This window comes from Pan troglodytes, chromosome 12, assembly GCF_028858775.2.
Source record: "Pan troglodytes isolate AG18354 chromosome 12, NHGRI_mPanTro3-v2.0_pri, whole genome shotgun sequence".
Classification (NCBI taxonomy): domain Eukaryota; kingdom Metazoa; phylum Chordata; class Mammalia; order Primates; family Hominidae; genus Pan; species Pan troglodytes.
In genome coordinates, this window is record NC_072410.2 from 83,820,155 (window position 1) to 83,835,425 (window position 15,271).

At 43.2% G+C, this 15,271-nt stretch overlaps 1 protein-coding gene across 16 annotated transcripts in view; it reads right to left on the minus strand.

Moving 5' to 3' along the window:
• Positions 1-15,271, minus strand: part of ARHGEF33 (Rho guanine nucleotide exchange factor 33) — an 84,244-nt gene that overhangs the window by 14,406 nt on the left and 54,567 nt on the right. For all 16 annotated transcript variants that reach the window (XM_525737.9, XM_054678358.2, XM_054678357.2 and 13 more), the window contains 5 exons: positions 8,597-8,729; positions 6,472-6,555; positions 5,261-5,344; positions 2,670-2,818; positions 1,519-1,683 (listed from right to left, as the gene is read on the minus strand). In XM_525737.9, coding sequence (XP_525737.4) covers positions 1,519-1,683; positions 2,670-2,818; positions 5,261-5,344; positions 6,472-6,555; positions 8,597-8,729 — 615 coding nt within the window. The remainder of the gene's footprint in view (positions 1-1,518; positions 1,684-2,669; positions 2,819-5,260; positions 5,345-6,471; positions 6,556-8,596; positions 8,730-15,271) is intronic.

The window sequence follows — 15,271 nt, forward strand, 5'->3', positions numbered from 1 at the left end:
ACAAACTTCCACTAAGGCGCTCCCACGAACCCCCGTTCCCAGGCGGAGAGTGGACAAGGCAGTCCGTCGAGCGGAGGCCCGAAGGTATTGTCTGAGCTTCTGGGAAATGGCCTGCGGGCCAGGGACTGTCATCACCCCGCGTGGAAGCCCTGACCCTCCTCACCACCTGCGGTGCTCCAAGGCACACCTTCAACTCTCTTCTCTCCCTTGCTTGCCCTAGCAGAGTCATACGAAAGAATGGAAAACTCAACTTCTGTTCGACTTGTGGATCTTCACACTCAGAAACAAATTACGTTCCTAGATAAGGTAAACGTGGCATGATCTTGATAGCTGTTGAATCTGGATGAGGGCATGTGGAGTTCACTGAACTCTTCTATGTAAATTTGAAATTTTCATAATAAAAATTTTAAAATATTCCTTGTCACTGTAAAGCATGCTATATAATTAATCTCAAACTTCCACCCACAAAGAATTACCAACATGTAAAAGCTGTCACTCGATATGCCCAATTTCATGGAGGGTTTTTGGTTTTGGAGTCATGGGTAATGGATAATTTACACAGTTTACAAACTAGGATAGGGTACCATCAGATGGGATGTCCAGTTGTTCTGGACTTAAATTGACAGATGTAAGTGGACACTGACCAGAAGTGGTTATTCTGCTAGTTTATGTATTCATATTTTAATTCTACCACAAAAATGCATAAAGACTTTGGGAGGCCGAGGCAGACGGATCGCCTGAGGTCAGGAGTTTGAGACCAGCCTGGCCAACATGGTAAAACCCCGTCTCTACTAAAAGTACAAAAATTAGCCGGGCATGGTGGCAGCCTGGCCAACATGGTAAAACCCTGTCTCTACTAAGTACAAAAATTAGCCGGGCATGGTGGCAGGCGCCTGTAATCCCAGCTAGTCGGGAGGCTGAGGCAGGAGAATCCCTTGAACCTGGGAGGCGGAGGTTGCAGTGAGCTGAGATCATGCCGTTGTACCTCGGTCTCAAAAAAAATAAAAACAATGCAAATATAAATGCTAAAACCAATATCTTACTCTGGTGGTCTGAAAATGAAAATTAGGTCTCACGTTAACATGTGAAAGAGTGAAACAAAATATTGACCTCATTTGAATTCTCTTTTAACTTGGAAGAAAGATTGGGGGTTTTACTTTCCATACGCAGAGTGCAGTGGCAGCCATATTGTTGAGTCTGGGTATAATCTCTAGGGGTTTCATATTTTGGCTCTATTTGTTGCATTTCAAAGAAGATGAAGTTTTGTAACTGCCTCAAGAGTTGAAGTGATCCATGAAGTAAATATCTACTTTCTGCCTCTCTTCCCACTTTCTACACCTGTCCCTTAACATTAGTGCCTTCCTCTGGGACCCAACAATCGGGTTGGCTGCTTGGTTGGCACATATAAGCCTGATGGGGAAAGGGGATGGAGGAATCTAGGCTGCCCTGCTAACCCGCACAGACTGGCTGGGTCCCAAAGGCATTGGCATTAACCTTGCCACAGCAACAGGTGCTTACGTGACGGCAGGGCCAGAACTGGGAGCAGAAGGGTAGGGTTGCAGCAACTCTTCTGAGTGGATCCCAGTGTCACGGACAGCCTCAGGACCTGCAGTGGGGGAAGCATCTTGCCCAGCATTGGCACACTGGGAAGCCAGCCCTTTGTACAGCTTCGCCATGGATGACCTAACAGAATGGAAGTAACAGTTCTCAGGTTGTACAGTGGCAAACTGGCTCTCTGAACACGTATTATGCCAAAAAAGATAGAGAGATGTCTCAGATAAAGTTTGCTGTGAAGGCCTCTATCTCCAGGGGCCTTTGCAAACTAAGTTGCTTTGCTTAATAGGGTGCAAGCTGGCAGGACTAGGGAAGCTGATTCACTGGCTGAAAAGAGCTTGGGGGAAGGGGTTGGGGGTATGGAGAGACAGCTTCCATAACAGGAACCCTGGCTTGGGAGACAGCATCTTTTTCTGGTCTGCGGCTTCCACAGAAATGGTTGTTTTCCTCCACAGGAGTTGGGATGAAATTGAAGGAAATCCAGGTCATTAGGAAGCTGTGCTGTGGGTTGCTTCTGTTCCCTCCGAAGCTCAGATCCTCCCTAATCCACGCTTCCTATTTCTCCCAAATATAAAACCTATCTGAAATTCCTCTCCCTTATTTGCTTTATTTTTATCCATATCACATATCACCATCTTATTTATTTGTTCACTGTCCAACTCTAAAAAGGAAACTCCATGTGGCAAAGATTTGGTTGGGGCCATTTTGTTCCTTTCACTATATTCAGTGCATGGAACAGTGCCTGACACACAATAGGTGCTCAATAAATATCTGTTGAATTAATAAAGAAAACTATGTTGTGGCCTTTTAACTGCAGTTTTGAACCAGGCAAGTTTAGGGCAGTTGAACTATTTTTGAGGTGGTTAGCAACATGGGATGAGAGGGGGTCTATGTAAGCAGTAGAGTGAAGTGTTTTTTTTGCTAAAATAATTTCCACTGGGTAGTCAGTGTCTTGCTCCTATAACCAGTCTGACTAGCTCTTTCTCTCCCCTTCTCTCTTTCCTTCTACCTCCCACCACTGCATTTCAGGTACTTAACACACAACGTGGTTACTTGTGAAAGACACCCATAGTAACTGGTCTTCAACCCTCTAGACCACACCATCAGAACCTTACTTCTTGAGCTTTTTCCGTTTCTGAATAAGCAAATCTTCATTGCATTGAAACAGCAGGGTGTAGTGTGAGATAAATACTCGGAGGCGCTGGACACACACCAGTAGTAGATAATAGTCAGGGTGCTCCTGCTCTGTGAACTTCAGGACGTTCTGGATGGAGGGGAAAAGGAAGTAGCATTGCATAATCAGCATGAAAATTTGTTTTTTCTCTTCGGCACCTCACCTTGATCTATTGTGGGAGATTCATAGCCATTTAATCAAAACAATGAACAATACACATGACCCCCATCTAATTATACGCTGAAAGGTCAAACTGGCTGCTCTCTATCATACCAATGGAAAATAAGTCACTATCGTACCTGTTTGAGTTGAAAGTGAACATAAAATAATTTCATCTGAAAAGTTAGAAGCATCTCCTAATTGGACCTCTGAAATAATAGCGGCATTCTAACAATTACTGTCTATAAGTAGTGCCTTAACTCAAAAGAGCCAGACCAATGATGAGAACGTCAGGCATCAAGGCAGGCGAGGGAGGGGGATGTTTATGATCAAGCCTGGTGGCCCCTTCTGTTACATTCCCCGCTGTGCTGTAGTGGAACATGCCTAGGACTTGGATTTGGGAAAGCTAAAATGTATCGAGTACTTCCTATTGCCAGGTAGTAAGCCCTTTATGTATATTATCTCATTTAATTGTTACCGCAACATGCTTAAATAGGTACCATTATAAACTCCATTTAACAAGTAAGGAAATCGAGGTACGAAGAAGGTAAATGATCTTCATCAGGTCACACATCTAGTAAATAATGGAGGCAAGATTTGAACTCAAGTCAGAGAGTAGAACCAGGGCTTGTTTGCCATATTCTACTATTTGCAAAACCTGGGTTTCAGTCCTAGTTTTTTTTACCTACTAGGTGTGTTAACTTGGGTAAATTGTTAACTTATTTGGCCTTGCATTTTCTCTTGTAAAACATGACAACAATAATACCTATTTCATGGGATTGTTGAAAGGATTAAGTAAGATCATTATTGTGAGAAAATGCTTTTAGGATCTAAAGCTATATACAATTGAAAGTCTTTTCAGGGCACGGGTGGTGGCTCACACCTGTAATCCCAGCACTTTGGGAGGTGAGGCGGGCAGATCACCAGGAGATCGAGACCATCCTGGCTAACACGGTGAAACCCCATCTCCACTAAAAACACAAAAATTAGCCGGGTGTGGTGGTGGGCGCCTGTAGTCCCAGCTACTCCGGAGGCTGAAGCAGGAAAATGGCATGAACCCGGGAGGCGGAGGTTGCAGTGAGCTGAGATCGTGCCACTGCACTCCAGCCTGGGCGACAGAGTGAGACTCCATCTCAAAAAATAAAAATAAATAAATAAATAAATAAGCCAGGCATGGTGGCAAGCACCTGTAGTCTCAACTACTCAGGAGGCCGAGGTGGGAGCATTGCTTGAGCCTGGGAGGTTGATGCTGCAGTGAGCCAAGATCAAGCCAAGATCACACCACTGCACTCCAGCCTGAGCAACAGAGCCAGACCCTGTCTCAAAAAAAAAAAAAAAAAAAAAAAAAAGTCTTTTCAATATTGATACTTTGATACTGGACTACTGGACTACTTCTACCTGAAATTAATCCCAAGCATTTCTAAGATGCTTTCATTGAATTACTTAAGAAGATCAGTCAGCAATTAAACCAGAACAGGTGGGTGGTGGGAAGAAGAGGGTCTGGTGGGGGTTAGTGAACCTCTCTTTCAACTCTTCTTCCTCCAGGATATCACAAGTCCTGCAGGAAATTGGTGTGAAGACATCAGCTCATCATCTTCATGCCTCTTCTGTGACATAAAGCTTAAGCATGGCATGGTAGAACCTTGGACCCATGCCAAAAGAAAGTAGTCAGGATAGCAGTTAAGTGAACAGGTTAGATGGATATTTAGATGTCAGGTGGCGGCATTTAGATAGCTGTAAAAACCAAAATGGAAAGAACTGGATGAGGTGCTTAGAATCTAGCAGGAGTGGTTCTAGAAAGATCCTGGATCAGCTGAGGTGGAAGTTGCTGGTAAGTAAAGATAGAACTTCAGAGGTAAGCATCATGAGCTGAAAATTTTTAGAAATAAAGATTTTAGGCTGGCTGCAGCGGCTCACACCTGTAATCCCACCACTTTGGGAGGCTGAGGCGGGCAGATCACTTGAGGTCAGGAGTTCAAGACCAGCCTGGCCAACATGGTGAAACCCCATCTCTACTAAAAATACAAAAATTAGCTGGGCATGGTGGCACATGCCTGTAGTCCCAGCTACTCGGGAGGCTGACGCAGAAGAGTCACTTGAACCCAGGAGGCAGAGGTTGCAGTGAGCCTAGATCACACCACTGTACTCCAGCCTGGGTGACAGAGCAAGACTCTGTTTCAAAAAAAAAAAAAAAAAGGTTTTAGCTCATACCACAGGGTATTATGGGTTATCAGGTAATCATAACAATCTAAATAAACACTTCTTAGAAATATTAATGATTCTTGAGGCTTTACAGTATTTCTCAGTTGGGAGCCAAAACCAATAATTATTTAGCATGCAAATCAGTTTGGTGGCTTTCCCACCCATGCCTACCTGCAGATGTATCAGATATTCAGGGATGCGCTGGACTATGTGAAAAAACAACGTGTAGATGTCAGATTTAATCTCTTCATCACCCTGAATGAAAGAAAGGTCAAGTTACTCTTCAGTGTTCCTCCAGCTGTGGCAGCAGAACCTCGAATCAGTCCCACCAGGGTAGGAAGGGTTTCCTCCCAGAGCATTTTCTTCCCAGAGATTGTCATAGAGCATTGATCTCTCATAGGAGAGGCCACATGTTCAGGGACATGCCCTAGGAGACAGCTCTTCTCCCTCAGGGAGCATATCATATACTTATTTTGAATCCACCCAAATTTCCAAACTACCCTCTCCTTCCACTCAGCGCAGTTCCAGACAGAAGCGGGCACTCAATGAACTATATTTTAGCTGAATTAATTCATTAAGACTCTCCAGCAAGTAATCATGACAATGGTGTAGTAACAGGCTCTAAGGGAGACTTGGCGCTTCAGGACAATGGAAAAGGGAGTGTCATTAGAACCTAGTTAGCTGGCCTGGCCGCAGAAAACATGCTGCACTTTCTCTGTGTCCCTTCCTTTTCCTTCTCTTCTCTTTCCCAGATATTTGCTGAAAGCTAACATGGTAGGCATTATACTGGGTTGGGAGTAGTGGGGGGTTGAAGTAGAAACTTAGTAAGACAGAACCTCTCATCTCTTGTGAAATTTGATTAACTGTTAGTGTTGGGGCTTCTGATACTGTTTTTTCCTATTGATCTGAAATAACTAAGTTGTTATAGATGTGTATGTGCTTACTGAGCACCTAATGTATCATTGCAGTAGCAATACTTCAAGCAACATGACTAGAGCCACCTTATCTTATAAACTGACAAAGGATGACTGAAGTTTAATATTCAGATTCACATCTTCTGAGACTGGAAAAAAACCCACCACATACAGCATGTAAGCTGCAGCCTGGAGATCTCTGCATAGAATGCCCATTATAGAACTATAGTTTGTCTATAGTTCCAATGGAATGGAACAGAGGGTCAGTAAGGCAGGGAGAGGACCAACACAATGGCACTGATCCTCAAGTGAGTTCCTTTAATGTCAGGTAGTGGTATTAGTGGCTGTGTTCAGGCCATTCCCCAGCCTAGAAAGCACAGTGCATGCGCTGTATTGACTGGGTGGATGAGCAACATCATATGATGCCATGTGCAGATGAAGGATAGCATATATATGGCGTTAACTCACCTCTTTCAGGACTACAACATGAACCAATGAGATGCACTCAGGCAGGTCCCTTAGGTAGGCAACATAATAATCCAAGAAATTATTCTTTAAAACAAACACAAAAATGCATGGTAAGAACCTGAAAACAGGATCTATAATATTTTTATAGAGTCATATATGTAAAAGAAGAGTACTTTGCAGAGATTATCTTATTCATTTAATATGTTCTTCATTTTATATATTTTGAGGCTTTAAAAAATTAATCTTAGATCGGGCGCGGTGGCTCATGCCTGTAATCCTAGCACTTTGGGAGGCCAAGGCAGGTGGATTGCCTGAGCTCAGGAGATCGAGACCAGCCTGGGCAACACGGTGAAACCCCATCTCTACTAAAATACAAAAAATTAGCCAGGCATGATGGCAGGTGCCTCTAATCTCAGCTACTCAGGAGGCTGAGGTAGGAGAATGGCATGAACCCGGGAGGCAGAGCTTGCAGTGAGCCGAGATTGCGCCACTGCACTCCAGCCTAGGGGACAGAGTGAGACTCCAGCTCAAAAAAAAAAAAAAAAAGTATCTTAAAAAAAATTTTGGTTTTAAGGTAAACATTCCTACCGCTTTGGAATCAAAACTCAGCATCCCCTCCCTAATGAGAGAAAGTGAAATAATGAAACCAGGGAGGAGGGAGGTTCATGTAAGTTGAAAATATATTTTTTTAGTCATTTAACAATAAAAATGTATCTTTTATTTTTGTAATTCCGTTTCATTTCAGTCAATCATGTACGTCCAGATGAGGGACTCTGCCCATCCCACTTCATGTCATCCAGATCAGTAGTTCACAACATTTTCTAGTAATTGCATATTTCCACTAATTGCATATTTATCTATGCATTATCCCCTTAGGAAAATCATTCTCAGCTTCTAAAGTTATAATAATTCTCAGCTAAAGGAAGCATACTGAACACAAGTGAGTAAAAATGATATTAGAGGATATTAGTACATTATATGCACTCTAGTCTGTAGAAGAAAATAATTTGTAAACTTTGTATTGTTATCCACAGTTGAGCATAATTGATACACAGAAATTGATTTCAGGCAAAGTCTGGCTTGCAGACCAATTTTAATTAGCCCACACAGTCTTTTAAAAATAAGAAAATTTCCCACAAAATTCTGGATTTCCAGCTTTTCTTAAAATATCAGAAGCTCTGGCAACTCTAGTCCTTTTTTCCTCCATAATGATTGGATAAAGCTGAGTAGCTATTCCTTGTAGAACAACACAGCTGCTCCACTGCAGCTCACACTTCACACCAGTCCATACTGTGTTCACTTCACTCATTTATGCCACTGTCTGGCCCTGTAGGCATTTGAGTTTGCAGCCTCTGGCTTGGATCATATTTTCTTTGTAGGATATTATAGAGATTGCAAAATTCAAGATAATAGCCACCCATCACATTTTTTAAAAAATCTCCAAGGAATGAAAATTGTGTGTGAAAATACACATGTATATACAAACTCTCATGTGTATATATATATGCATGTGTGTGTATATATCTCATGTGTGTATATATATATTTGTGTATATATACACAGATGCATATATATTTGTGTATATATATACACAGATGCATATATATACATGTTTTAATGTATATATACTTTTTTTAAATTTAATAAAGACAGGGTCTTGCTGTGTCGCTCAAGCTAGTTTTGAAGTCCTGGGTTCAAACAATTCTCCTGCCTCAGCCTCCCAAAGTGTTGGGATTACAGGCACGAGCCACCACACCCGGCCCACAAATACATATACATACATTTATATAAAAACACACACACAATACATACACACATCCACATGCGTATTCAATGGAGGCAGTTATAGTACAGTGGAAAGTTATGAACTAGAAGTCAGAAGACCTAACTTAGGGCTCTGAAAGTCACACATCTCCAACTACCTAGCTAGCGGGGTGATTTCAGCAAGGCTTTTAAATCTCTCTGAATCATTCCATGATCTGTATGTAGAATGAGAAAGTTAGACTAGATCTCAGTGGTTCTAGCTGTGAAATTCACTGCTTCTAGATTCTCTATTAAGAGAAGTAGACAAATGAGACACAAATCCGTATAAGTAAAATGTATAGAGGGGCAGAAAAAACCTTACCTCGTCATTTGTTAACTTAAGGAATAAATCTCCAAGAACGCCTTGGCGTGGCCACTTCAGGACCCTTTCCTGCAGTGCGTGAAGCAGATCCAGGTGCTGCTGGACGAGGTACCGTAAAGAGCCAGGGAAGAGGCTTGAAACAGAATAGAGACGGAATCACACGAACAAGGTGTAGAGAAGAAAGGACCCTACAAAAATACATGCAGCAGGGCCCATTCTCCCAGCCATCCAACATACTGTGAGTCACAGGCCTGCATTTAGGATTTTTTAAAGTTTTTCATTGCACACCTAATAGCAGATATCCCGACTACAAAAAAACAAAACAAACAAAAAAAAAAACCTTTACTAATGGCTTCTATACAAATGTGTATTGAACTAATAAAGAGGCCTGGCATGCCACACTTGTAATCCCAGCACTTTGGGAGTTGGGCGGATCACCTGAGGTCAGGAGTTCGAGACCAGCCTGGCCAACATGGTGAAACCCCATCTCTACTAAAAATACAAAAATTAGCTGGGCATGGTGGCGTGCACCTGTAATTCCAGCTACTTGGGAGGCTAAGGCAGGAGAATCACTTGAATCCGGGAGGTACAGGTTGCAGTGAGCTGAGATCACGCCACTTCACCCCAGCCTGGGTAACAAAGCGAGACTCTGTCTCAAAATAAATAAATAAATAAAATACAAATAAATAAATAAATAAATACATAAATAAAATACAAATAAATAAAGAGCACATCACTTGAAAGACCTTTTTACATGCTCATTTAAACGACACGCAGTGGAAATTCTAAGGGATACCTTTTTCAATGTTTTAGAGCTATTCCTATTTGATGTGCAAAATAGTCTATTCTAATTAGTGTTGTAGATGCAGCACTGAGGTGGCATCTACATGACCATTCTCAGCTACCAGTAGGAGACTGCTATTTAGGTAAGTAGGAAAATTTGTTTAAAGTTGGCAACTAAAAAGCTCAGGGAGTTGTAGGGTATCAGAGGGTTTCTTTTTTCCTTTTCTTTAGTTTCTAAGAGGAATACTGGGCCAGGACAGTCTTGTCTGGGTAGGCTATTAATACAGTTTGGATGTGTGTCCCTGCCCAACTCTCATACTGAAATGTAACCCCAGTGTTGGAAGTGGGGCTTGGTGAGAGGTGATTGTATCATGAGGGTGAATTTCTCGTGAATGGTTTAGCACCATCCCTTTTGGTACTGTCCCACCAAGTGATAGTGATAGTGAGTGAGTTCTCATGAATTCTGGCTGTTTAAAAGTGCGTAGCGCCTCCCGTCTCTCTGTCTTGCTCCTGCTGCGCCCTGTGACATGCCTGCTTCCCCTTCGCCTTCCACCATAATTGTAAGTTTCCTGAGGCCTCCTCAGAGGCTGAGCAGATGCCAGCATCTTGCTTCCTGTACAGCCTGCAGAACCGTGATCCAATTAAACCTCTTTACTTTACAAATTACCCAGTCTCAGGTATTCTTTATAGCAATGTGAGAACGGCCTAATACAGCTACTGACCAGGCCTGGCTTGCTACTCCCTGGAATTTTACAAAGCACTTTTTCTACCCTTCCATCCCTCTCTTCTCCATCTTGCAATGTACCTCCTTTTTTCTTTTTTTTCCCTTTTTCAGAAGTAAGGAAGGGAAGAAGGGAGATGTCAGAGAAGGGTGGGGTGGAGAGGAGAGATAGAGAATCATGGGAGGAAGAGGAAGGGGGACTAGCTGGGTAAGAGTGATGTGATTAGAGGCCTATAGAAAAGAGGAAGAAAAAAATAAAAAGAAGCAGAGTTTTCTTGGGTTACAGCAAGGATTGGAGCTCTAACTTGGTGACTTAAGGTAGGTTCCTTTATGCTTTCAGCACCGCAAGTTTAACAAACAGAAAAGAGATGGTCTGGTTGATCTGAACTTACTTGAATATTTCCCCAGGGTCAAATGAGAGTAAACTCGTGGACAACTGGGGTGCTTTCCCAACAAGCAAACCTTTGTTGGAACAATAGGAAGGATGCCAGATCGAGAGGAGGTTTTTTTCAACTCATTTCCAAGCAAAGCAAAGTGACCTCTGTGACTGTAGCTCAGAGGAGACACACAAACACGAGAATAGGGTACCTAGCCCCCTGTGAAAGGATATGAGGAAGACTTCCACTCCCATCTTCCACTCCCTCCACCTCCTGTGCCTGGATCCCCTACAGGTACAAAAGAGGAGAGGCCTCCTGACCTGAGCGCTTACAATGGAACAGTGGGTTTAGGAGATCAAAGAAATCCCTGTCCAGATCAGAGGGGAATTTGGAGGGGTAGCTAGGGGGTATACTGACTGGGAGAAGACCATAAACCTGATGGAGAAAAACACAACTGATTGTACTGAAAGTGTAAAATGCTGCACCAGCCAAAGATCTAGGTGCAAAAGATTTCTTCCTACCCAGTGGTTGTAAATGACTTTGTATAATAGTCCTGGTGTGACCCTGGAAGATATTAGGGCACCATGGGAAGATCTGACTTTGTGAAGAATTGTCCATATATGTATATAAAATGTCTTGGATTATCGATTTCCTTTTTCGTTCCTTCATTCCCCTCCCTCCCTCCCTCCCTCCCTTTCTTCCTCCCTTCCTCTCTCCCTCCCTCCCTCCCTCTCTCCTTCCCTTTCTTCCTTCCTTCTCCCTTTCTTTCTAGAGAGCTGCATTCTGCTGCACTGTGGTCAATGTACTTGGAGAATGGGAGAGCTGGTACCAATCTCCTCCTGGACTGCCCACCGGGATGACTGTTTGAGATTTCAGGGTGGGGTTGGAGAAGGCTAAGGCCTCCATCAAGTATTGTGGAAGCACATAAGTTACATGAAAAACAATGACCTACAGTGGATTCTATACGAAACATTGAAAACGGGCTTTAAATCTTTTAAAAAAATTTAACAAGGGTATTATTTGAAATTAGGGAGGAGTGTGAAATCAGAAGAAAGACAGCAAAGGGAGAAAGATGGCAAGTACAGCCACACTTAACCTGTTTCACTCTTTTGCCTGGCGCCAGACCTGACGCCCAGAAGCAACTTTTTCATGAAGACGAAGTATTCAGAGCTCAGCTTTTTTTTTTTCCTATTCCTTACTGGGATGAAATTTTGGCAACATTAGTAGTTTATTATTTCTAAAGCCTTCAAAGTTTTTATCTCCTAACAATATAGTACTTAATCAATGAGGGAAATACACTAAAAGCAAGAAAGAAAAATCCAGTTATAGTTTGAGGTTAATAACTTAGCTTTTGTCAGCCCAGAATAAGGCCAAAATAACTCCTGAGCTTGGCAGTAGCAGGTTCCCGCCACCCTGGATGGGCATGATCATTAAACGTGTGCCACCTGGTGGTGATCTGTAGCACGAAGCTTGTTGAGCTCTTGGTGGACACAGCACTGGAGTTTAGTTTACAAGGCTAATTGACAATCCTGCTGAGCTGATCACTGCTCCCTCCATAAGTGTTCAGACAGAACTGTGATCCTGAGGCTGTGGCTCTACCTAGGTGAGTCAGAGCCAAAAAGCCCAGAACTCCAACTTCTGTGATCCTTCGACAAATGACAGCCTGGGCAACAGAGCAAGACACCGTCTTTATAATAAACTGAAAAAGTAGCTGTTAGTGGTATGATGTATAAGAGCACAGGGTGGCTCATGCCTGTAATCCCAGCTGGGGATGCTGAGGTGGGAGGATCACTTGAGCCCAGAAGTTTGAGGCTGCAATGAGCTGTGACTGGGCCGCTGCACCCTTCTCCAGCCTGGGCGACAGACAGAGACCCTGTCTCTAAACAAAACAAACAAATGAATCATAGCCCTCAAGTTCTGCCCAGGTTTCAGCCAGCAGCAATGTGCCCCTGCAACTTCCAGCCCTTTCAGCCAGGGGCACGGCTGGCTTCAAACAGGCTGAGGAAGCTCTTGAGTGACTCACTTTTCTTTAGGAAAAACCTAAGGTTTTATTTAATAGGTTGGAGAAGATGTGGCCACCTCAGGCTTGAATGTCAAGTTGTACTTGCAGTGGAGGTTATTTGCATCCCAGCTTACTTTCCAATGGGGTAAAAAGTGCTGAAGGTTTGTGGTTTGTGATGGGAAAGTTAGTAAATGTTAATATGCTTATTTTCATCTTTGCATGGAGAAAAATGCCGATAGGGAAAAGGAACAATCTCATTCTGCTTTGTATTTCCTTCAGCTGGTCTATTTAAAGTACACACAAAGGCTGGGCACAGTGGCTCACACCTGTAATCCCAGCACTTTGAGAGGCTGAGGTGGCTAGATCACTTGAGGTCAGGAGTTCGAGACCAGCCTGACCAAAATGGTGAAACCTAATCTCTACTAAAAATATAAAAATTAGCTAGGCATGGTGGTGTGTGCCTGTAATCTCAGCTACTCAGGAGGCTGAGGCAGGAGAATCACTTGAACCCGGGAAGTGGAGGTTACAGTGAGCCGAGATAATGCCACTGCACTCCAGTCTGGGCAACAGAGTGAGATCCTGCCTCAAAAAAATAAAGAAAGAAATAAAGTACACACAGAGGTTTCAGGAAAGCTTTAAAGAAGAAAGATAATGAATGGAGGAGGATAATGAAAATCTAACCCTAAAATAGAAAAACGGCAGTACCACCAAGCTCAGAACCAGAGACTTCATATTCAGTACTAACGAAGAGGGTGGGGTTGAAGCTTTTCTCTGCTTGGTCCATGCAAAGAAAAAAGGTTAGTCTAGCAAATAACTAACATGAATAGCATTATCGCAGATATCTTGAAATAACTATGATCTTACTTTCATAGAGGATTGTATGATAGCTTTAATTTTTCAATCTCGTAGGATTTGAGGGAGAGATCTACTCCTTCCTCCCAGTGATGGGTCATAAGAGAACAATTTAGAAAAATAGGAAGTGGCAGCAAGTCAATAAGGGCCTTCTCTTTATCTACCCAAATCTTCTGCAGGGTCTGGTCTCTCCCCTATGACCTCCCGCCTGCTGGAGGCTTGCAACAAGGGCTAGACAACATATCTAGCAGACTTAACAAATCAACTGAGATCTGAAGTAAAAACGTACAGGCTGTTCAAGAGGGAAGACTGAATTTTGAAATAGGAAGAGACAACTGTATGCTTCTGGCTCTCTGAGAAACTTTACACATTGCTGTTAATGAAGCCAGTGGCTTTGGGGAAGTGGTATGATGTATAAGAGCACACACTACAGGGTCGGGCAGGCTTGCGTTTGAATCCTGGCACTAATTGGTTCTGTGGCTTTAAGCTTCTCTGGGCCTTAGTTCCTTCGTCTGTAAGGTAGGGGTCACAGGGTTCTGCTAAATATTTCGTGAAGTTACGAATCAAGTGCCTAGCAGAGCAGCTGCTTACTACTCCCTTCCACAGTAAACAGTTTTCTCTTTTCCCTGACTTACCCCGCCTCCCCAGATTTTCAGACTAAGAAGAGACGCTGCTGGCTTAGAATTTTCTATGTGGAAGCAAAGCCACACCAAAGGGTACACCGCCTTTAGATTTCATTCCCATAAACTGAGTAGGTCTTTGGCAACAGCAAGACAGCTGGAGCCCATAGAGACTTCCAGAGGCCTGCAGCGCAGCTGGGAGGGTCAAGGAGGGGGAACTGGAACGGCCAGATAGGGAAGGAAGGATGGCTGAGAATCTAGGCAGTATCTGAGAGGTGAGGCCCAATCCAGATGGTCACAGCTTTAGCTGGGTCACCTTAGCCTTTCTGTTCTTGTTGCTTCATATTTGGTTTACCTCTGTTTTGTAGTAAAATAACTCTTGAAAATAGGCCACTCGTGGGTTTGTCAGGGAGTAGTGCCTCACTCGGTCATTTAGGTAGGAGGGCAGCATGTGTTTTGAGTGTATTGTTGGCAGCCACCAAGTCAAATAGATTTGGGGGGATGGTAAGGAGCAAGAAAATATAATTAGGGGCTTCCCTGGGTAGATTCAGAATTTATGAACCACCCCAATGGAATGTTTAAAGTAATAATGCCACATACGTCCACAGTAGTCCATAATCCAGACTTTCCGTTCTTTTGGATTGGCCTTTTCCTCAATTTTTCTGGATTATTATATATTCATTACATTAATCTTTTTCACCAAGTCTTACTTTCCTCCTTCCTGCTTTCTCTCAACATAGAGGGAAACAGAAAAAAATCTAGACTATGAACAGATATAGGTGGAGTGTTGCGACATTGGGAAAGCGTGCTGTTACAACAGGTGGCAGACCCTATGAGCACACACACACACACACACACACACCCATGCATTACCCAGTACCATAAGATCACCCACATGAATAATAAGGCCCAGGTCCAGAGTTATATCAGCCCTGTATCATTTCTCTAATGGCCACTGAGTGCTTCGGTTTGCCACACATTCATTCTCTTGCGCTTCTAAGAGACCTGTGACCCATGGGGACTCCATGCAGATGGCAACAGAGACCAACACCTCCCTCACTGTAGCATTTGTTCCCCCTTTAAGTTTTTAAAAGACATGTTAGAGACCCTGAAGGCCCAGGAGACTATACTCATTTTCTTACATTGATGAAAATCTAAGTTTAAGACTTGCCAGGGGTTCCCTATTGCTATGATCTAAATGTGTCCCCCAAAATTCATGTGCTGGAAACGTAACCCCCAATGCAACAGTACTGGGAGATGGAGCCTATGGTGGGTGTTTAGGTTGTGAGAGCTCCGCACTATGAATGGATTATTGCCACT